This window comes from Hippocampus zosterae, chromosome 5 (genome assembly GCF_025434085.1).
Source record: "Hippocampus zosterae strain Florida chromosome 5, ASM2543408v3, whole genome shotgun sequence".
NCBI classification, from domain to species: Eukaryota; Metazoa; Chordata; class Actinopteri; order Syngnathiformes; family Syngnathidae; genus Hippocampus; species Hippocampus zosterae.
This window is the reverse complement of record NC_067455.1, coordinates 795,662-818,849: the sequence shown is the minus strand read 5'-3', so window position 1 is coordinate 818,849 and position 23,188 is coordinate 795,662. Positions and strand designations below refer to the sequence as shown.

Sequence of the window (23,188 nt, the reverse complement as noted above, 5' to 3'; positions counted from 1 at the left end):
ACAATGAAGTGCTGTTGTCACGAGGGAAAATTCTTTTGTCTTCTCACACTATGGGCTTTGCTTCCAAAGGAAGATCAACCATGTTTGTTTTTTGGGGGGGGGGGGGTCTTTTAATCCTTATTTATAAAGCAACTACTTTATTTCCAAGGGTACAAAAAGGGAAGCAGTGCAGGAAATGGGGGCTCAGAACCTCAGGTCAGAAGGAATGTCGTTTTCTTGTTCAATGTTGCGTATTAATAAAAAGGTGCTAACGAAGGGATGATACTTGATGCCGCTGGTCATCACGGTGAAAGAAATTGAGGGCACACGAGTCCCGCCCGCTCAAAACGGGCTAATTTCAGCAACACAAAAAAAACTTTGCCGCAATTCTTGGTCATGCTAACTTCAATGATGGCATGTTACTGAGCTAAGAAAACCGAGAACTGTTTTGACAAGATCAGACAGGGAAGCGAGACGGGGCAGCTCAGCTGCTTTGATCTCACAACCTTCTTTCACCAAGTTTTAATGAGTGACTTTGAGACCACTGCGGGCAGGTGACACAATTCCACCCCCCCCACCCCCACCCCCGACAACCGTCACCAGACTATGAATCAGTCATGCTAAATTGAAGGGTGTCACTTCACCATATTTATGTTTATTTGAAATAAGTGTTTGAGTCCGGGAGTGTGTCATTTAATGTGGGCAACAGCCCCCCCACCGCCACCGAGACAGCAGGAAGGGCTCAACACAACAAAAAAAAACGCGCACGCATGCACACACAACCCCCCTTTTCCCACGCGCTAACCACACAGCAACACCCTGGCTTGTTTCCATAGCAACCAATTAGTCAGCTCCCCATCGGGCTCAAAGGACCTCGCTTAATTCCAGCCACCAACTAACAGGCACACAAAAACGTCAGTTCACGCGCCAAGGTTACGTTTCGTACAACAGTCCGCAACATGCCTGCCACCTACCGTCGATGTTGAGCATCATCTTCCACATGGCGGGCCGCACTGACTGGTGGAAGCCGAACCACACCTCCCGGCCTCCGCCCAGAGGATGATCATAGCCCTCTGGAGCCGAGAAGAAAGAGCGGCCCACCGGCGTATACCTAGAGGGGGGGTGGAGGTGAGGCGGGGGGCGCAAGTTTAAAGTCTTCCATGCCAATCATGTGGAATCGGCGCTCGGCGACGACTCGTGGCTATGAAGCAATAATCACATTTCTGCATGGCTTTAATCAATAGGCAGATGGCACCAAGTGAGTAACCGCAAGCTTGGAGCCTGTGGTTCCACTAACCTGCGCTGCCAAGATGACCTGGTTGTGCTTACTTCCTTGTACTTTTCGGAGCAGTATTGAAATATTTTGCATATTTTACGTTCGGCTTTACGGGCGTAGTAACCGTGTATTGCATGTCTACGGCAACACCAGCCATCGCGGAGGCAATTATAGCCATCAAGTGGTACAATTTGTTTATTTCCCTCTCAGGGAGGGGGAAGAAATATTTTGGAAACGTGCTCCAATGACCCCCCCCCCCCACCCATAAAAGTGACAACATGGCAAAATGAAAGATGCCCTGAAGGCTGAACAGTGTTGACAGTAAGCAGTGCGAGCAGAGATGAGGGCGTTGGCGAGCTGTTGTTGTACGCCATTTGTGGCACTCGGGTGCAAAGGGCAGACATATTGCAGCGTGACAATGCGTCAGCGTGACAATGCTAACGTGATAGCACGGCCGCTGTAAACAAACCCAAATGAAAGATGGAAAGAGACCCCTTCTGATAAGGCTTTATAGAAGCCACGGTGAGATTACTAGAGATGACGGAGCTCGGGAAAGCGATAACGGGTTATGGGGATGGCCTTGCTGGAGTGAGCGAGATCCCACTTGAGCCTGGCGTGATTTCCGTTTGGATGGCGGGGGCTGATAGTGATGTCGAGCGGACAGAACCTGTTCATTCGCGGGATTTGTTCCAGTTCCAGATGTCGTGTGTAGATGTTTTTATAATTCACAGTGTACGGTGACAATTGGTGATATGGCGGAGCGCAAATTCTGAACAATGATTTAGCTGAGGCGCGGAGAGGCAGTGCGTCAAACTCACTTCATGGACGGCAGGTGTCTGAGCACCACGTCCACGGCGTGCACGGGGTTGGTGCTAATGGGCTTGTCCAGCTCCAGTGGCTCAGGCATGCTGCGACCCGTCAGCACCTCGTGCAGCATGTGCCAGCTCACCAGAGACACAAACTTGATGGAGACCTTGAAGGGACGATCTTTGCCCCCCTCGCCCGGCAGCGTGACGTCCAGGTCCACCTGAAAAGTGGGCAAACGGTGTTAAAATGGTCACAATGGGGCAGGTTTGGTTTTTTTTTGACAGGGAGGAGGACAAAATTACAAGTAGGAGGATGAGGAGAACAAAGACAAGGAGTGGAGGAGAAGACTCATCACAAAGAGAAAAAAAATAAAAGTGAAGGAATGCAGACGAGGATGAAAATCAGAAAAATGTGAGAAAACCAAGGAAAAGAAGATGGAGATGGTCAGATGCGAGTGGATAAAGAACATGTGGGCGACAGACAGAAGTAAAATGAGGACGAACAGTAAGAACGAGGACAAGACCAATCAGAAGAAGAATGTAGGAATGAAAATGTCAAGAGAAAGAGGACAGGGTGAAGTGCAACAAAAGGCTCTTCTGACCCCTGTGGGCGCCACGGGCAGCGGGTTGGCCGTGTACAAGCTCCTCTTGCCATCGTAGACCGGCCTGCGATCCCCAAAGATGGTCACCTTGAAGTGCTGCACCATGGAGTCAACCACCTCCCTGTGACAAACCACAGACGTTCACGCTGTACCGTCGTCGCGTGGAAGAAACGCAAAGAGCGGCCAGCAACGGGGGGGGGGGGGGACACACACGCTTACCTGTTGACTCGCCGCGGGCACTTGTCAGGCTTGATGTCCACCTCGTAAAGGTAGACGTCCATCTTGGGGATCTCCACCTGGAAGCAGTTGGCCAGCAGCTTGATGGGCTTGCCCATGGTGCCGTAGCCGGGCCGCCGAGGCATGGCGAACAGGGACTGGGCCCCAACGGCTCCTGCACAACATGGGGGGGGGGGTGGAGTCGTACTTTGAGATATTCCGGTATGTGCTGCTACTTCTGGTAACACATCTGATTGCACGCAATGACAAAAATTCCAAGGGTCAACGTTGACGTGGGGGCTACAACGGAGGGGAAAACACTGAAGAGTCAACTGTGAGTGACATTTTCAAATGAAACGAAAGTCTTTCCCCCCACCCCCCTAAACGAAAGCCCCCCCCCCCCACCTCCACCAGCCGATTCTCCACGCTTTAAGAATTCTCGGTATTTATCACACTGAGATGTCTTACATGAGTCACTCCCGAGTCCCCCTGGCCCCCGCCCCCACATTGGAGGAAAAAAAACAAAAAACACAGCTTAAACGTGCCGCACACATGCCGGAGCTATTTTTGTGTCTGCCGAGTCTTGCCTGCCCCATGTTAAGCTTGGGAAAACATTTCAAGTCACCAGACTATTTAAATACGACACTTGTATCCCCCCCCCCCCATGCCCCTCACGCACCCGCAAAAATGGAGAGTTTAGCAGGTCAAGTCAGAACGGGTAAATCAAAAGTAATTCATCGCTGATCTGACTCACATGTGGATTTGGGGGCGGGCGGGATTGAGGCCCCTGCAGAGGGGAGAGAAGGCACCAAAAGCACAAAGTCTTGACTGAGGCTGCGTGTTTGTTTACAGTCAGTGACCAGCTTCTCTGAAGGAAGTCTGGAATTCCTGACACGCGCAAAAAATAAAAAGCCATGAAAGGTTTTGTTATGATAATTCCCCAAAGGCCCGCCCGAGTGTGAGGCACAAAAGACAAGAGAACAGATATTTATTCTTGGCAAGGGAGCCTGCGTCCTAAGCGGACCGTAATTCAATTTGGGCCCGGATACGAGCTGGGTTAGCGCCGAGTTTGCAACGGAGCGGCGGGATTACGCAGGCAAAGGGGTGGACATTCGACGCCCCTCCAAATGCCATGATTTCAAAACGATGCTTTGTAGCCGACTATAATGTTGCGTGAACGTAAGTAATCACATTATTTATTCATTCATTCATTCATCTTCCTAACCGCTTGATCCTCACTTGGGTCGCGGGGGGTGCTGGAGCCTATCCCAGCTGTCTTCGGGCAGTAGGCGGGGGACACCCCGAATCGGTTGCCAGCCAATCGCAGGGCACACAGAGACGAACAACCATTCGCACTCACACTCACACCTAGGGACAATTTAGAGCGTTCAATCAGCCTGCCACGCATGTTTTTGGAATGTGGGAGGAAACCGGAGCACCCGGAGAAAACCCACGCAGGCCCGGGGAGAACATGCAAACTCCACACAGGGAGGCCGGAGCTGGAATCGAACCCGGTACCTCTGCACTGTGAAGCCCACGTGCTAACCACTGGACTACCAGGCCGCCCTCACATTATTTATTTAAACAAAAACAAAAACAATGATTTTATACAATTTCCACTCAGATTAAAGAAATATTTTCGCCCAGTCTGCTTGCCACTCGGACATCCAGATTGTCCACATTTTTCACAACTTGGCCAAACAGGGAAACTCATCCACACGGTAATTTGCCACGATTGCAATAACCAACAAGAAGAAGAAGAAAAATGTTGCGATTTGTTGTCCTGTTGGTGATTTGGGTCTCATCCACGTGATTGCTTCTGGCCGCATTCTTTGGCTTCCTGCAAGAGCTCGTGTCTCGTAAGGGGACTAAAGGATGCCTAATTTGAGTACCCATTGTACTCCCCAGTGTGTCTAGTGTGTGGTGGCAATATGATGGGTAATGTGTGTTTGGCATGATATATAAAAATGGCAACATTGTAAAGTAGTGGTTAGCATTCGTGCCTTGCAGTTCAGAGGTTTTCCCTGAGGTACCCCTTCATATATTTTTGTGAAAATCTTCTCTGGACCATCAGATCATGATTGATTTTGCATTATAAACGCTATTGTCGCCGTCTTCGCTTTCTACGGTACAGTATACGACTTGAATGTCTGATGTTAAAAGGCAGAGCCTGGCCTGGTGAGTGACGTGGGTGTCAGCGCGTGAGAACGTCCATTTGGCTGGGTGTTAGCCGGTCTCCGCGTTTGGTGACATCGGCATCTTGTCAATAAAAGTGCTTATCCCGCGTTTTGTTGACTTAGCGCAACGAGTGGCAGTGCACTCACAGCCGTGTCCGAGAACACTTGCGAGGACGTTACAACATACACGTTTCGACTAGCGTGTGGAAGCTCGATTAAATTAGCGACATGCGGTGGTAGTTCACATTCCTTCATTAAGTATGACATTATGCCAAAGTTTGGACATCCCGTCTCGGGCGAACCCTTTCCTCCTGATTCGCGGCCGCTGTGCCATCTCATTTCTGGTGCGCGTACCTTCAATAATGTGAACATCGGTGGAAGAAGCCGAGATTTTGCTTCGACCGTAATTGTAATCGAATGATTCGCCTTGCTCGATTAGTTACGTTGGGCCACTCCTCGATTGTTGAATCAATGAACCAATGTCAGAGCAGAACCGATGAACAGAACACGGTTGTGATCCAAAATGGTTGCGGAGATGGTGAGACGCCAGAGCGACATCCATCACCCCCCCCCCCCCCCCCCCCCCAAGTACACAAACGTCCGCACCACTCGCGAGCGCACACAATACAGCTGTTGTGCTTGTAATCCACAGAGGCTTGAGCTACGTGGGAACAGAGCACAATGGCGTCGGTCACACACGCAACCGCGGATTGAGCGTCGGGGCCGGCTGGCTCCTCCCCCTCCGCGTGCCCTTCCCGGGCCTCTGCGGAGTGTCGCTTGTGGCGTCTGCGGGAGTCACCGGCATGGCCAACATCCTGCACGGTCAGTCGCTGCAACGTGATAAAAATATCAGAGCGCGAGGAGGAGGAGGAGATTGGGCGAAGCCTCCGTGGTCCAGCCTGAAGGGATCAACGGAGCCGTCAGCTTTTTGACGCCGACTTGAGCCACTTTAAGCCAATTTACACACAGGATAGTAAGTCAAACATCTTGTCGCCGTCAAATGTAAACCTCGCAAGTCCACTCTGAAAAGCCAAAACTACATGAACGGTAAGTGCCCTCCCTAATCAAGAACAAACAATCCTGGTGTGAGATCTCCAGCGACGACATTTGAGCTTGCCGGCTCCATCGTGTAACAGAACTTGGACAAGCCGTGTGTCAAAACGGATGTGACTGTTTTTTATTTTTTTTGCCAGGATGTGTCAGCCAGCGGTAATCTGGTCTGCCGCTCGGACAAACGCGGCCGTGTCATCTTTCAAAGCTGCTTGGTGGCGACAGTCATTTGCATGTTCTCACACAACTCTGCTTGTCTGCTTTTATCGGTGACTGAGACGGAGTGTGTGATTGGCGACTGTGTGTGTGTGTGTGTGTGTGTGTGTCATAGTGACGTGAGAAGGTCAAATTTCAACCGGGGGTGGGTTGCGGGGGAGTTTGGCGCCAACGGCAGTCGCAATAGGAAGGCAAGAGTGGAAAGCTCAAGGCCGACTAGAAGCTAACAATCCTCTCTCGCTCTCTCACACACATGGCACTGACCAGGGGCCCCCTTCGTGGCGGACATTTTGGGTAGGTGTCATTACCTCGCTTGCAGTTGTCGAGAGCAGAGTCCCCCCTTTTCAGCAAGAACTTGAGGGGAGGCTCCAGACTTGCCAACATGATTGGCATTAACCGCAGTGCTGTTTGAAAGCAACTCACTTGGACCGGATCGAAAATGAAATCCGTTGCATCGTTTCGCGGAGCACGGCGAGTTGTCGCGATCATACGGTGCCGGCTACTGGGAAAACACCTCCTGATCCCTCATGTTACATGCCACGAGAAGTGCCGACAAACTAATGAGAAGAAAAGGGGGAGGGGGGATGAATGGGGAGTGGGTGCAGTTGAAGATCAAATGTCAACTGCACCTCAGGCCAGTCGGTTTGGTACGGTGGTCCCATAAGTGGAACGCTTCCATGACAGCCCGGACAAAGCCGGGAAGTTGGGGCCGTTTAACCGCCACTGGGATCAGGAACAGGAGAGCGCTCGCCTGTTAACGACTCTTTGAAATGTGCCTTATTGCCAGGTGAATACAAGAGGAGGGGGGGGGAATTTCCAACAGTCAACACAGTGGTTACCATTGCAGTGACTTGTGCTTGCCATTGGGGAAATTTGAAGGGTTCTTTCCTCGATGTCGTACACAGGTGTCAAATTGCGGTCCTGGAGGGCCGCTATCCCGCATGTATGACATGTCCCCAACCCACCGATAACGATCCCGATCAATTTTATCGGCCATTCAGTCAAGAGTTAGCAGGTGCTAGGCAACTTAGCCTAGCATCAATTACACGTGGATATAACAGTATCAAAGAGTCAGGGACATGCTGACATCTTCCTTAATCGTTGTAGATGATCATGAGACTGGCAGCCAGTCGGAGATCCGCCATCGCTCATCCGGTGGAACACAATTGTACCGGAGTTTACCGCTCAAGCTTTCGTGCGTCCAGGGAGTCCTTCTTTCTACATCTACGGTTGTCATGACAACCCGGCCCCCCGGAAACACTGACGGAGTCGACCAAAGATATAAATGGGGACAACTTAAGCAGCGCAGCGAGAGCCAATTTCGGTGTTGGAAAAAGAAAAAACTGGTACCAAGCTGGGCGTTGGATCAGAACTAGCACTAGCACAAGCGCTGGAAAAAATTACAACTATAAAATGAGCAACCCAACTCCAGTTTCAACTACCGAAACAGAATCGCGTGAACACGTCTATCATAACCAGGCTAGGGGCTAACGATCTGAAAGACCCGCGCACGGAATCGAACCGCCATTTGGAGCAGATGTCATTTCTCAAAGATGCAGTGGTGTCAAAGATGCAGGCGCATTTTGAGGACGTCAACAACTCAGCCGTCACCACTTTCACCGAAATTTAGCTCCAGCGGGGATTCGACACAAACGGGACAAAAACGCACCTGCTGTTTTGTCATAATGGTGAGCACTTTGGAGCACTCGACACTGGATGTACGCTTTTAAAGTTCGCCTAACGTAACAAGTGCAGCCAGAGATTGTTTGCCACGACCAAATCTATTGAGGTGAGTGAGGAGTCGCCCGCAGCCTTGAAAGGAGAAACCGCTGTCACTTGTAGACATTTTTCTGTCCGACATTAACTATTAAGAAAGAGACATTTTTCAATCATTTTTCAGGGTTGTGCTGTCTGACGAGCCGGAAGGTGTTATGAAATCTGCTCTATTTAGGCTTTTAACTATTACAGTAAGAAAGTAGCTCTAATGAAGTTTGAAGGGCAGCGGTGTCCATTTTTCACTACTTTCTTTCTGTTTACGTCACTAACTTACATGAATGGCGAGGCTTTATCAAGTGATTCCAAACCAGTGTGAATCGAAAAATGATTCAATTTCAGTAGTAAATTGGTCTGAAAAATTCCTTACTTGAGCGCTGCAGCTGTGGAAAATGTTAAAGTACAAAATTCTACCGATTGTGCCACCAATTGGCTGAGTAATCAGGTAAAGACAATTATTTTGAGCTATTCAAACATGTGATCGCGTTAATGATTCCTTTAGATTTTTTTTGCCAATGTTACGTTGATTAATTACAAAGAATAATCTGTCTAATGTCATGGAGCGCAACGGAAATCTGACTTATTTACTGTCCAGTGGCTAAAATTGGAGGATAAGAACATTTTTCAGTTGAACAATGGTTCAAAAGGATCAACAAAACTAGAATAACAAAACAGTTGTTGATTAATATTGTTGCACCTCCAAAGGCGAACTCTGAAACGTGAATCTGGGGGGGGGGAATCGTTGCTTCGAAGCATACAGTCCTCATCTATCAATTTACAACAATAGATGGACTATTTGGAGTGAATGCTCAACTATCAATGCAAGTGACGTAGGGTGACAGCACAGCACAGGGACAGCAAACGCTCATCCACCGGAAAATGTAGTTTCCAATTTTGGTGACAACTGGTGGTGCGCTGTAATATTCTACTCCTCGAAGATATGAACTTTGCCCAATACATGTTGGGAAACACCGCATTATTCTGTTTCCACTTGGTGTGTGTGGTGACGGTCTCCCTGCCTACGGTAAACAACTTGGCCGGTGGTTCACCTGCAAGGCCCCGAGAGAAATAAAATAACGCAGTCAAATCGAAGAAAATGTCTTACCTGTGGTTCCGATTTCCATTCATGAGGTCACTGCCCGGTTTACTTCCCGGATCCCACTTGACAAAAGCAAACAAATGAAAAAAAAAACCCTGCGCGATTCCTCCTTGCTTCCTCGCTCCTCCGGCTTCTCCTCCCTTCAAGCCGGTGTCTCCCCGCGGCTCAGCGACGCCTGTGCCCCCGCAGAATGGCGGAGTCCGGGCCTCTTCTAGCCCGCCTTGCCTGGGGGAAGCTGTCAAGCCTAAGGCCGCCCCTCCACCACCTCCTCGCCGTTGGGAACGTGTCCAATCCCGCTGTTAGCGCGGCGCCTTTCGGTTTAGCTAGCTCGCTCGCGAAGCCCTATTTGTTAGGGGAGGGGGGCATTAAAAAGTATATCTGCGGTCAGGAAGTCATCGCAGCGGGTTTAAAGAATGCTCAGAAGCCGAGGAGGCACCTTTGTAGTGGATTTAAAACCGTGTCACTCGTAATTATACCTCGGGCGAACGTGCTAACATTAGCCGGTTAGCTCGCTGGCGACGAGGTGGAATTGTGACGGTTACTTTTATACTAGGGAGGGAAGTAAGGGGCGAAAAAAAACCCAGCAAAACAGGCACTTTTGCCCGCTTGATCGTCTTCGACAGCCCGGTTGGCCAAAACTGAAAAAAATAAAAATAAAATAAAATAAAACCCAGCTGTCAAGTCCTCGGTGTACGCCGAAAGAGTTGAGATTTTTCCCGAGGATGACAGATGAAATGTGAAGCTGTCTGGCTGGGGATCTCTCCGCGTCGAGCTTGCTAAATATGGGCAAGTCAGCTTTGGCACCGGTTACGTCACGACTAGAGCTCCTCCCATAATTTCCCGTTTAGGCACAATTACGTTGCCGGTGATGCTGTAAATGTCATGTTGGCTCCCACATGGAATAATGTAATGCTTACCTTTGAGCGACATTGCCAGAAGGGAGTTATTTAACCATAGAATTCACACGATTTAGTCATGTACTAGAACAAATATCAGTTTTCTCCAATGCCTATGTTCAGATTACATTTTTTGAGTGCGTTTTAAAAATAAATATTCTTACCTTCGTGAAACCGCTTTCTCAGTCCTAGTTCTAGGACACTGCAAACAACAACCATGAGGAACAAAATATTTCTGAAGATATACAGTAGCAATAATTACAATTTGTAAATTTACCTACAGATTTTACCATTTTTACTGTACAACAGAACCAACATCTTGACATTGTCATGTAACCAAATAGTCAAAATGTTAAGAGGTTAAGAGGACCCCCAAAAATGTCATATTCAGCTGCCCCAAATTTGATTGTTTCATCAGTTTGTGGTCGGATGCCTAATTAAGTGGCCCACACAAGCATACAAAAAGACATACAAGGGATTATTTTAAAAAAAAAAGATTTTTATTTTCTTCTTAAAAAATAACCCTCCCCACAGAGTTTCGAATACTACTTTCACATACAGAGCCAAAAGAGCATAACTTTTCCATGTCCTTTCATTCCAAATCTATTGGGAAGTGCTATGACAAGGACTGTTCTTGATCAGTGGCTTCGATATTGCTTAGTCACATGGTGAGGCTGCTGGCTGTCATAGATACATTCCTACCCCCCCCCCCCCACTCCCAACCCCAGCCGGCCTTCCCGCTCGTCTGCCCGCCCCCTCTTGCAAGGTGCTTAGTGGCTTCAGTGAGTGAGAACTGCATCTGGTTTCAGTGGCACAAGGTAATCCCGCGAAACTTTGTGTCATTATTATGTGGAGAGGGGGGGGGGGGGGACGAACGAGACGGCGGGAGGGCACTGGCCCCCGAAAAACTGTGACAAGGCCTGGCGAGTGGTGAGCCAAAAATACATAACAGGTTAATATTATATATTTATATGTACAAATCACCTTCAACACAATAACGGGTCAGTAAAACGTCGTACAAAGTCTTTTTCGTGTGTGTGGGGAGGGGCGGGGAGGAGGGGATAATGTAACTCCATAAATGTGATTTTGAAGAACCCAGCCGAAGCGAGATAAGTTCGCATTACTGCCTGCGCTTTCACACAGACAAGGCATCCCACAAATGGATATTGGACAACAGCGTTAGACACAATTGTTTAGGAGTGTTGTGTGCTAAAACTTCACATCCCCTGGTCCAGGAAATGAAAAAAAAAACGTTTCAATTCTGATACTACCTCCAAAAGGTGGAAAACATAAATGAGAGTTGGCAGAAAAAAATGAGTCACGGAATCATGGCTTTCTACATAAATGAATGTCAGGTGTTAAGCTTGCTATCCCTGGTCCTGGGATAGCTCGACGCACAGCAAGCGTCCCGCCTCTGAGCACTAACTAGACTGACTACCTCTAAGGACGGAGAAAAATTGTCGGCCAGCAACTATTTTCGACACAATAATGTGGCGGAGAGAGAGAGAGTGTCAGTGACGACTCGGTTTCTGCATCTTGGGCCTGAGAGGAAAAAAAATGCGAGGGTTGCCTTAAATATGGGGGAAAAAAATCTGGAAAATGCCAAGCAGCGACAATTGTTTTCAATACAATCCGCCGGCAGAAGTGAGTGCTCAGGTATTAAACTTCAAAGCCCTTGTGGAAAACCCTTTGAAAAACTCTTACCACCTCTACTCCGATACTGAATTCCTCCATCCCGCCATTATCCAAGCCACGTATGTGTTTGGAATATGGGAGGAAAGCGGAGTACCGGGAGAAAACCCATGCAGACACTGGGGAGAACACACAACCTCCAGAATCAAACTCTGGACCTCTGACCACCACTTTAAAGGCACAAAAATTGCCCAAATGACTGTGCACCCTCATTCTTCAGTTCTGTTCATACAAAAACAGAGATGCCAACAGGCCCAATTTTTCCGGAATGCCCAGACAGCAGAATGGCAACTGTGTCAATTGTGCTACAGCAGGGGTGTCCAAAGTCGGTCCTCGCGGGCCGCTGTCCTGCCTGTTTTCCGGCTCTCCCAGGAGCATCACACCTCATTCAAATAATCAGGAATGTTCTAATGCTGCTTCAGAGCTGGCTGATGACAGGACGGTGGCCCTCCAGGCCCGGAGCTGGACAGATTTACCCCCCTCGAGTGGGAACATCATGCCGATTGACATCTCAGTTTCATCTGCATAAATGGACGCAATGCAAAATATGGGGGATGAAGTTGGCGGCACAAAACTTACAAATTTCCATTTTTGGAGGGAATACATAAAATTGGCGGGATCCGGGTGGAGAAAAGCCTGAGCTAGCTTAGTTTAGCATGCTAGGGTGGCCTCTTTTTTCGATTAGTCTCTTGGTGGTCAGGATGGTATTGCAGCAGGGTTGAGGAGTCCAAATAAAGCCAAAGAGACAATTCGAGTAGAGTTAAAGATGTGTCACAAATCATTATACGTCTGCAAAGCTAGCTCATGTTAGCAGATGAGCTCGCACGCAACAATGTGGAATTCTTTAACTTGGTTACTTGTATCGATTTTCACCTTCCGGAAAAGGAAAATTGTGAGGGCAGCTCTTGCGTTCTGTAGAAATGGCAATTACTTGAGATGTGGGGACAAACTTGGGGGGAAAAAAAAAAATCTACATTTTAGAGGTAGTACCAGATCCAAAACAAACTGCTCCTTTGTTCATTCCCCCCGCCCACCATCAAAATCATTTGAAGTCCTTACCTGCTGGACCACAGGTTCTCAAAGCTATTCGAGTTGGCCCAAAAAAATGAATCCAACTCAAAAAGTAAGGCAGTGGGAAAGGGGCTTTGCTCTTCACAGACACGGGTCACGATACTCAAATGATATTTTGTAATCTTGTAACTATTTCACAATCGAGGCAAACAGGCAGTGAAAACAATGCCCACCGTACCAAAAAATAAGGTGGCTCAGATAATCCAGTTTTACAATGTGTTACATGCATCATCATCATCATCATTATTATCATAGTTCAAAAAGGCAGGGTGTACTGAGTGGTTGCAACCCCCTTACCCGTGCCACCCATGCACACGGAGCACCAAGGGAAATTGGCTGACACTCACTGAAGATGGCAGGGTTTCCCAAACTGAGAGTCCGTACATTTCTTACACTAGGGGGAGCGAATCAATATCGCCATCATTCATTCACTTTCCGATATGCCTATCCTCACCAGGGTCGCGGGGGAGGGGGTGCTGGAGCCTATCCCAGCTGTCTTCGGGCAGCAGGCAGGGGACACCCTGAACCGGTTGCCAGTCAATGGCAGTCATCTTATTTCATTTATCAGAATCTGAATAAATTGAGCTTATTACACAAAATTTGGTAAAAACTGTCAATTGAGGGAGGTGCTCAACTGACAGGTTTTTTTTGCTTTTATGTGGGGAAGGGAAACTGTCTGGAGGGGCTTGTTTGAATTAAGGAAACCTGGAAATTTCCTTCCTGGGTGATATTCAGTAAACCTCACGAATAGTTGCGGCTCAACTACTGATCAACAAGTTTGGGAAACCCTGAGCTAAGGGATTGAGAAGCGCTAAACGCGGGTGTCGGGCGCAAGGATGGTGACCATGGCGGAGAATGAGGAGTGTTGAGGAAGAAGTGCATTTGACGCGGGATAGTCTTGAGAGCGTGTGCTTCTGTTGTCTTGGCGGTGAGGTAAGAGCTACGTGTAGTGTGCGAGTTCTAGTGTACAAAGATGAGGCCATTTGGAAGTAAGAACCCCACCCAAAAAAATCAAAAATGAAAACGTCAAAAGAAAAAGTGCCTTGTCAATCATTTAAGAGCGTACAGACAAAAGTAATAAACATAAGTTCCCTGTTGAAGTTCCCCTTTTCCCATTGGTTGGTTGTTCTTTTTTTGGCTGGTTAATAATGCTGGTTCAGGTGCATGGGGTGCTTGTATCGTTGCCACACTAGGGGTAGGGAACCTGTGGACCACCACCGCGGAGAGAGGAGACAAAAAGGTTCCCTAGCCCGGGCTCAATGCAATGGTCCCTCTATTGTAAGATGATGCGAAGCCCTCTCAAGGCTCTAAAATATGCTACGCCCGCTTAGGAAAATGAAGACTTTAGCCTACCACGTGCAGGCACCTACGTGCTAAACGCTAAGTGCTAATGTAGCTCAAGGTGGATTTAAAAACATCGAAATAATCACATTATTTGTAAAAAATCAAACGTTAAACACAATGAAAGTAAGCAAAAGGATTCCTCATCACACTGGCATCCGGACCTCGGATCGGGTTCAAGAGGCAGCATTGTGGACCGCCTACTTTCTTCCCTATTGCATACTTACTTGCATGTATGAAGGTAGTACACAATATTACATCATAATACCGACGGAAATTAAAAAAAAGAATCAAACAGTCCCGGTCAAGTAAAAACAAAGCAACCATCACAATAATAATAATAATAATATTCTGAACCTTTTGAGCGCATGAGGCTGGAGAGTGTTTTGAAGATTGGATCGATGTAGCCGGCTGGCTCTGGAAGATGAGTTGTGGGCCGTCACACGGGGATAAGGGAAGGGGATGAGGTGGTCGTCGTGGCGGGGACCTGCGTGGGTGGGCACGCATAGCAAAGGAAATGCGGGTGGCTTGGTATGCAGCTCAGGCGAAGTACATGGTCCGCAGGGTGTCGTGGTGGATCTGGACCGCCTTGGCCAGCGCCTGGGGGTCACGACCGTTACTTTGACCCGACACGTGGCTGCCCTCCCCGCTGCAAGCAGACACACCAAGACCACCGGTTGAGGCTGGATTTGCACCGGAAGATTCTGAATTTTCTCATTTTCAGACCGACAGTTCGCGGCAAATTGCCCCCCCCCACCTGAGATGGCTAAAAACGGATGGGTTTTGCCGCCCAACTCCTTTTCCACAAACGCAATATTCATCAGAATGCTGCGTTTAGACTAGTGAACACGCATAAAAATGGTAAAGAAACTTTTAAGGACTTGTTTGTATAGTTAATGCTTTTTAAGGCTTTCTGAGGATCCGCGGGAATCCTGTTTGTAAGAACATTAAATAGAGGCACATGGAGAGACCATTAAATATATAAATCTGCCCATAGCGATTTACACTCAGGGTTTATGCCAATCATGTTCCCAACCTGTCGTGCTCTTTGTCCACAAGATGGTAGCGGGCGCGGAAGGCCACGAGGCGGGCGTAGTACGCCGGCGCCGGGATGGACACGGAGCGGGTGCAGCGTACGTAGGTGTGGCACAACTGGTAGGTGAGGATCTGCAGCTCGTCGGCCGTGAAACGATTGTCATCCCACAAGACGTAATAATGCGACGGCCGACTCGTACCCTGGAAATGGAGAAAAGGCAACAAAAGGACGTCACACTAAGTGCAGAATCCCAAAGGTTTTAAAGCTGCAGCATCAAACCTTCCTGTCAAGGCTACTCGCAAGGAGCAAAAGTAAAAGGGTTTCAGTCGATGAAGCAAATGGCTAAATTGAAACTAGTTCTAAACCAAACCCTCAGACTTTGGGTGTGATTTCGGGCATGAGTTTTGCTTTTTTGTGGCTCACTACTTGTGATTGATATGCCGACCAAATTGAAGTTAGATTAGCTTCAGTGTTGATTTTGATTTTTTTTTTTAGACCGTTGTTTTCGTATTTTATGGCAAACAAGTATCCTAAAATGGACGTTTCATGACAAAATGAATATGTGTGTGTCTTCGGGCTTGGCTTATTGGAACTTTTTTTTGTGGGTCTACAAATAGTCGGCACGTCTACAAAAGTCAATGTCACTTTGTGTAACTGGCTTTGGGGGCTGAATTTCATTAGTTTTGTGTTATATGTTATCCTGAATTGGACGACGCTTTTCAAGGACCCTGGAAATGGGCGAAATACACCTTTTTTTTTGTGGATCTACTGTAAGTGGACCGAGATTACCCGTTACTAGCATCCATACCTGTATGCCTGCGTGGCTACACAGGTAGAAGTCAAACTCAAAGGGGTGAGTGATGCTGGTGTCCACTGTAGTGCCCGCAGGTATGTTCCCGCTTTTGCCGATCTAGTAAAAAAAAGAAAAAAGACAAATCTATGAACAGGAAAATGGCTATGACGGTGCCGTCGTATCCGAAAAAAAAATGGCGCACCCTCTCAGACTTGTCAGCGCAGAAAAGGCGCGTGTGATGGCGTTTCTGCACCACGATGTAGGTGATGCCGGGCTGGTAGTCCTTCTCCAGCTTGATGCACGCGTCCCTGATGGCCAGCAGCTCATAGTGGAGAATCTGCAGCCAACCACAAAACGATTGATGTGCATTTTTAGCGAGCAATTTAAGATAAAAATAAAAAAACATCTGTTTTTCAAGATGGATTTTTTTTTCAGTCACGTTGACACAAGGCAATGTGATGCTAAACAAAACAGCAGCACAGAACACCACCTGTAAAAAAAACGCATTTTGCCAACTGTTAGCATTCAAGTAGAACCTCTTTGGACCTGCGGCAGCTGTCCCTCGGGAACACCGTCCCTGTAGAAAATGATCCTGGTGGGCTTGAAGCGGGTGGACTTGTAGAACTGGATGAGCAGCTCGCGCACCATGTAGGACAGGTCCTCGATGATCTCCTGCCGGGGCCGCTGGACCCGCACGGTGGCGCAGTAGCGGCTGGGGTGAGCGTCCATGCTGCCCACCACCTACCAAGTCGGAGAGGGAATGAATAGCAAGGGATCATGAGCACCTCTCGGTGGTGAGGGAGCAAACTTTTGAGCTTGGGCCACATTTGATCGATCAACAATGTAACCAATTAATAATTGAAATAAATGACTGAATACAATGAGGAGTTTGGCTAAATGAATGCAACAAATATTGCAGGAATCGTGTTAATGTTACAGGCTTAGCCCACCGTTGATCCAGAACGATGATCTCCTAGGAAATCATTCTGGAATCGGCTTTTTCTTCCCCCCCACCTCCCCCCGTCACTCTCCCTCACCCCAACATATGATTCAAGCATCTGTCACCATCGCTAGGCAACAAAACAACCAATCGCAGCTCGGCTGAGGTCAGCGGCAGCTGAGGGGTTGACGTCATCTCAATTTTTCAACGTTTGATGAGACATTCCTCCTTCCTCACCCTCCTTTTGAGTGTTTTATTTTTTTTTTATGTTTTTTACTAGTGAGCAAAAGTATTGGATCGTGTGAATGAAAAGTGTGACCGATACAAACAATAAATGGCACCGAGTGTGAGATTTGGCACGTTTTTTTTTTTTCCAGGGATGAGTACTTATTGTACTCATCTGACTTATTTATGGGTGAAAAAGCTCAAGGAAATGACCTCATTGTTTGAATGCTTTTCAGCATGGGGAGTATGCAACATCTGATAATTGTTCCCTCTTCTCAGAAATGAGTCGGCTGTCATGTAACTTCAGCAAATCCCGCAAGACTTTGACTTGGCTCGTGTCAAATGGATCATTGCCACACTTTTTTTTTTTTCAAAGGACTTTTGTGTCTTGTGTGTGTTACCAGAGTGGTAGCAAAAAGGAAAAATTGAGCACAGCAACGGAAATCCGCGGGCGAAAACCGCTAAAAACGCTAACACAAATAGACGCCACGCAACGACGCCGAGAAACTTTTGACAGTACCCGGAAAGCGCCACTGGGTGTCAGTCATGCTCTGCAAACTTTGTTGACACTTACGGCAGTGATGGAAGGTTTCTTGCCATCTCCAGCAGGGGGGTGCGTCACATCTGCTCCGAGGAAGATAACGGGCTGCTGGAACACCGCCGACCTGAAAGAGCCAGCACAAGGAAGTTTGACATAATATGCAACCGTGATCCTTGCATACGCGAGTGAAAGGGAGACTTGCCCACCCATCTGGAGTGAAATGAAACAAGCACATCTTTAGAGCGCTGCCTATTCCTCAAAATCTCTGCGAGCATGATTTCAAGAGCCATCAAAATAATCGCAATGATTGTTTTCCCAAAAGCGACCCGCCCACCCGTAGCTCTAGCACACCTGCAAGCAAAATGATGACGCATGCCGTCCACAATACTGCAGTCCGTCTCCTGTAACATTCCAACCATAGCGGGCTACCTTTGGTGCGGCACCAGGATGTTGTTGATGCCCCCCAGCTTGACATTGATCTTGAGGCAGAGGTTGGAGAGGGTCTGAGGGGACGTCTTCACCACGTTCTTCACCTGCACGCACTGCGTGGCCATGCCCAGCAGGGTGTCTCCCACGCGCTTGACCTCAGCTGAATATGGAGATGAGGAGTCAGGTGGTACGACTCACCTCAAGCTAAGATGACATCATCGTGTTACCGTAGACGGGGGTTTTGCCGGGCAGGATGACGATGATGAGCTGCAGCCCCGAGTAGGTGTTTTTCAGGTGTCTGAACATGGGCTCCACGCTGTCCGCTCCCTGGGCGTACTTGCAGAAGCACGGCTGGCCCTGGATGGGCATGCCGGCGTCTTTGGAGATCTTGCGGAGCTGGTCCGTGAAGTTCCTCAGAGGACAAAATGATCCATGATTAGATGGCGGCCTTTGGGATCATTGGATGATTCAGTACAATCCTCCTGAAACGGCACGTCTATGATCATCAACACAAGGTCACGTATCGCTGAGAGCCAATTTCTTTAGCCCACCGTTGCGAGTTACAAAGCGTTGTCATGCAAGTGGGAAACGATAGCGGCGGTGCATTTCCAATCCATTTGTGAAACAAATGCGTCATAAGCACGTTCATCTGCACGCCGGCAGCGTCAACCGGGGTGAGGCAAACAGCGGCACTTACTTTAGCACCTCCTCTCTGCATTGCTTCTGTGGCGCAAAGCAGGCGATGGCCCACACTTTAATCTCAATGCCGTTGTAGAACTGCTTACCCCGCATGTCCCATACGCCTTGATTGGGGGTGGCAATGGCTCGGTTCTGTGACAGGACACCCCCAAACATGCTCACTATGCGGTTTTCAGATTCGTGTCACATACCATGGTCGTTGCGGTTAAAATCTTTACCCGTCCACCATACTGCAGGATCGGGGCTGGGAGCACTCTGCCCGTCACCTCAGCCATGTCGTCTTTCACCTTGATGCCAAACTCTTGGATGTACGGGTCGAGGTTGAAGTTGGCGTTCTTCATCTGCAAGGGAGAACCAAACTCAACACGCGTGTTAAACGTCCAACGTTGTGTGTTGCACTAGTGGTCCAACGAGGCGGTGTGGTGGGCTCATGGTTAGCATGTCTGCCCCGCAGTTATGAGATTTGGGGTTCCAATCTGGGCCCCGGCCTTCTCGCGTGAAATTTTTATGTTCTCCCCGCACTTGCACGGGTTTTCTCCCAGCTTCTTCCCCATACTAAAAACATGCAGGTTTGGTTCATTTTGACGAGCCGAAATCGGGGGTGCGGTAAAGGCGGTGATGAAAGTTAGTTCTTGGTTGCTATCTTATGTCATCAATACGCAATTGTAAATATTTTACGGAGGGGCGGGGTATCAATTATTCGCTCGAAATCGGGACGGCGATTGGACTTACCAGCCTACTGATCTCTTCCTGTCTATCGGGCGCCGAGCGAGCGGTGGCTTTGATCATGGTGGACGTCTGATTATCAGTCAGCTTCTTGATGCATCTTTGGCCCGCCACAATGTTACACACCTGCCACATTTGGAGCGAAAAGCTTTTAAAATGTGCTCACGAACGGAATGAAGTGATCCGCTTCCTCACCTCGAGGGGCAGATAAGTGTGCTTCTGCTCCTGCCCCACCTGCAGGCAGGGCAGGTGGGGGTATTTTAGCTGCAGGTTGTACTTCTGCTTGAAGTACTGGGCAACAGTGCATTCGACAGTCTGCCCGCTTTCGAGCTGGAGGGGGAACCTGCAAGATATACACGCAACGTTTTTATAGATGATGAAGAACAGTAATGAGAGCAAAAAAGTTCTCCACCTTTGGTCTCATGCAATGTTATACGCTTTTTAAAGGCCACGCCGATCAAACTTACAACCTGCCGTACACCAAATTTGTCATAAGGGGGGGGGGGGGCGATATGTGCTCAGTACATCACACTATCCATCCATCCAAGGCAAGGTTTGGATCCGGCTTTTCTACTGGATCTCACTGACTGCAGGTGTGCCGCATGTTTGTTCCCTTTGGTGGATGACTAACATCGATGAGTACACAATGACCTCATGTGAACGCCGTTCCTTTAAATGACTCAATTGTGGATGCGGTGAGGCATGGCACAAATCATTGTCGCCGTAGTCATCATCATCATCATCATCATCAGCATGGCACTTACGTCTGATGGCTGGCAGGACGTCGGGTGACATTGCATACGCGGTACTTCCGTTTCATTTGGCCACAGTGGGTCACTTCAACCTTGAGGCCTGGAGAAGTGGGGTACACGAGACCTGACACTACTAGATATTTATGAATTACTTGCGGCAGCTGGAGTTTAAAAACCCCCCACCTTTGATTTCCTTGGTGAAGCGAACCCGCTGCGAGTCGGTGAGCGTTTTGGGTTGCTCGTCTATGTTGCGGATGTCCAAAACCTCGCACATGAACTCGATGACAGGCTGGGCTTTGTAGAAGGCGGTGGCGGACACTAGAGGGAGCCAGAGAACAACAGCCAGGATTCCAGACTGCAGCACCATTTGGGCGGCTTTTATAAATCAGGGCCTTGTCACTCCTCACCGTCGATGTTGAGCATCATCTTCCACATGGCGGGCCGCACCGACTGGTGGAAGCCAAACCACACCTCCCGGCCCCCGCCCAGAGGATGGTAGTAGCCCTCGGGCGGGGAGAAGAACGAGCGGCCCACCGGCGTGTACCTAAAAAAATGGAGGGGTTGACAAAAACAAGAAAGCGTATGCTTGTGAAAAAGAGACTCAGACGGAAAAAAAACTTCAGGCCATACGGTGTGATGTCAAACGCGTACCTCATAGAGGCCAAATGGCGCATGGCCACATCCAGGGCCTGCACCGAGTCGAGGGGCACCTGCAGCCGCCCGCTGACCAGCGTCTCCTGTAGCAGGCGCCACGACACCTTGGCCAGCCAACGGATGGACACCTTGAAGATTCGGTCCTTTCCCTCACCTGGGATGGTGACCTCAAAATCCACCTGGAGCGAGAGGTGTCCAAGAAATCAAAACATGTGACGATGTGTAAGGCTGTCTCACATTTTCAAGGATTCCAGGTTTCGATTTTTGCGACTCTGATCCAGCTTCCTTTACACATTGATCTTTTCATAATTTTTGTCAACATAAGGAGCTGGCCGGGGCTACTTTCAAGTGGTTGGCAAAGCTACTCACTAGTTTCAACTTTTGCGGCTAGGCTCGGTCCTTAAACCCTGGTTCATTGAATAACCATTCAAAAAAAGAGATCATTGATGATTTGGCTGTTGTTGTAACTGCGTACCTTCTCACTGCCAATGGGCAGCGCCAGCACCGTGTAGATGTTCTTCTTGCCGTCGTACACAGGCTTGCGGTCGCCAAAGAGCTGCGGCTTGAAGTGCTGAACCATGTACTCCACCACCTCCCTGCGGCGAGATCACACACAAAAAAAGCTTTCCATATGACGCTTCATGAGTTAAAGCGATCCCCTTGATTGCATGGCTCCATTGTGATGCGAGATGGCGGAATTATTGATTGCGTGCGATGCAGCTGTCACGGTCATGGGAGGAGGAGGAGGAGGAGGGAGGGAGCGAAGGTAACGGGGTGGGGGGTATGAGGAGGCCACTTTTCAATATGAGAGAGAGGGGAAGGGTACAGGTCAAAGGGCGTGATCTTTGGAAACTTTCCGGGTAGCTTTTATCTCGAACCCTCAAGAGTCGTGAGGGAGTGAAGCTCAAAGGCTTTCCTGACATTCAGAGGAAGGACATTTTTTTCGGAGGGGTTGGGGGGTGGGTACTACTTTTTTGTGTCAACTGAAAAGCTTTGCGGGCATGAACTAAGATGCACATAGAAAACCTCACAAAGCTGAAATCCTCTTGTCCAGTTCAAATAGCAATTGAGGAACCGCTCGGTTCAAATCAATGTGTTGTTCCAGAAGAGCCACATCCGGGCCCACATGAATCAGCACGTTAGAGAAGCCGCATATGCAGTCCACACTAAATGAGGAACAACAACCTTCATTAGAATATCTGGGAAGGGCTCCGTTCAGGTCTCCTTAATTAGCCACAATCACTCCAACTTCATTGGCTCCGTCAGGAACAGTCGCATCCTGTCCACCTTGTAATGGCCTTGCCATCCGGTTCAGTTCAACTGGCTTGTTCAGGAACAGCCCCGTCCGAAAGACCTTGTTTCGGAACATCCAACCCATTTGACTTATCTAGATAAGAAACCGGCACGTACGCTACATTGACTCTGAGTTAACTTGTTATGGAACGACTAGATCCTGTCCACCTTGATGAACACGCTCAGGAACAGGCACATTCTGGTCTAGCTTGCTGAGCCAATTTGTTGGCTCCCTTCACATTACATGACGAGTTCAAATTGGTTTAAAAAAAAAAAAGAACTTCAGCCCTAGCTTGAAATACAAAATCAGCAAAATTGAGCATTGGTTGAAAATGTATTAATTGATGTTGCGCAAAAATATGTTTTTCTTTCTCCCATCTACAGCAGAGAAGACGGCTGAGAGGGAAAAGGACTGTCAAGAGACCTCAAGACAAAAGTGTCAGCCGATGACTCCCTCGGTTGCTTTCATGTTTGTTTACCGCCATTCGAGTCAGGAACGTGAGAAATCCCAAACAAGACAGGCCCCGTTTTGTTTTTTGTCTTTAATTGGCAAAGATGACATGAATAAAGATGAGTCATGTCATCTTGCCTTCATTTCGTTTGGCATGACTTTTTCAAAGACTCCTAAAAGAAGAAAACAAAATAGCTTAAAACTAACAGAAATCGACATTTGAAACTCTCACACTAGCTTGAACCGCTACAATGGTTTCAAGACTCTTACTTGAGGCCTCACACCATCTTCGAGGCCCAATTGGAAAAGCTCTATTGCCATCTTGAAACCCTGACCCAGTGGTGAATCTAGAACTCGATTTGAAACACAAACGACAAACAGTGATCCTGGCTTGAAGCCGTCAATTAAAATACTTAACCTGACACGAAAAGTTTCCTTGAAACGCTAACCCATCG

General features: G+C 48.4%; 2 protein-coding genes across 7 annotated transcripts in view; one reads left to right on the top strand and one right to left on the bottom strand.

Annotated features, from left to right (window-relative positions):
* LOC127600986 (mannosyl-oligosaccharide 1,2-alpha-mannosidase IC) overlaps nt 1-23,188 on the top strand; it is a 264,345-nt gene that overhangs the window by 115,736 nt on the left and 125,421 nt on the right. The window lies entirely within an intron of this gene.
* LOC127600974 (protein argonaute-3) overlaps nt 1-23,188 on the bottom strand; it is a 43,867-nt gene that overhangs the window by 14,329 nt on the left and 6,350 nt on the right. For 2 of the 6 annotated variants that reach the window (XM_052065918.1, XM_052065921.1), the window contains exons 1-5: nt 9,201-10,011; nt 2,883-3,054; nt 2,664-2,784; nt 2,074-2,282; nt 954-1,090 (exon numbers count right to left, since the gene is read on the bottom strand). In XM_052065918.1, coding sequence (XP_051921878.1) covers nt 954-1,090; nt 2,074-2,282; nt 2,664-2,784; nt 2,883-3,054; nt 9,201-9,219 — 658 coding nt within the window. In that variant the 5' untranslated portion in view covers nt 9,220-10,011. Of the gene's footprint in view, nt 1-953; nt 1,091-2,073; nt 2,283-2,663; nt 2,785-2,882; nt 3,055-9,200; nt 10,012-12,955; nt 14,844-15,230; nt 15,431-16,038; nt 16,141-16,225; nt 16,361-16,569; nt 16,765-17,762; nt 17,854-18,158; nt 18,319-18,385; nt 18,571-18,855; nt 18,990-19,075; nt 19,199-19,589; nt 19,710-19,778; nt 19,927-20,347; nt 20,466-20,518; nt 20,654-20,742; nt 20,880-20,986; nt 21,169-21,464; nt 21,586-23,188 lie in introns of those variants that run through there. The other 4 variants (XM_052065917.1, XM_052065920.1, XM_052065922.1 and 1 more) reach the window with 4 other exon arrangements.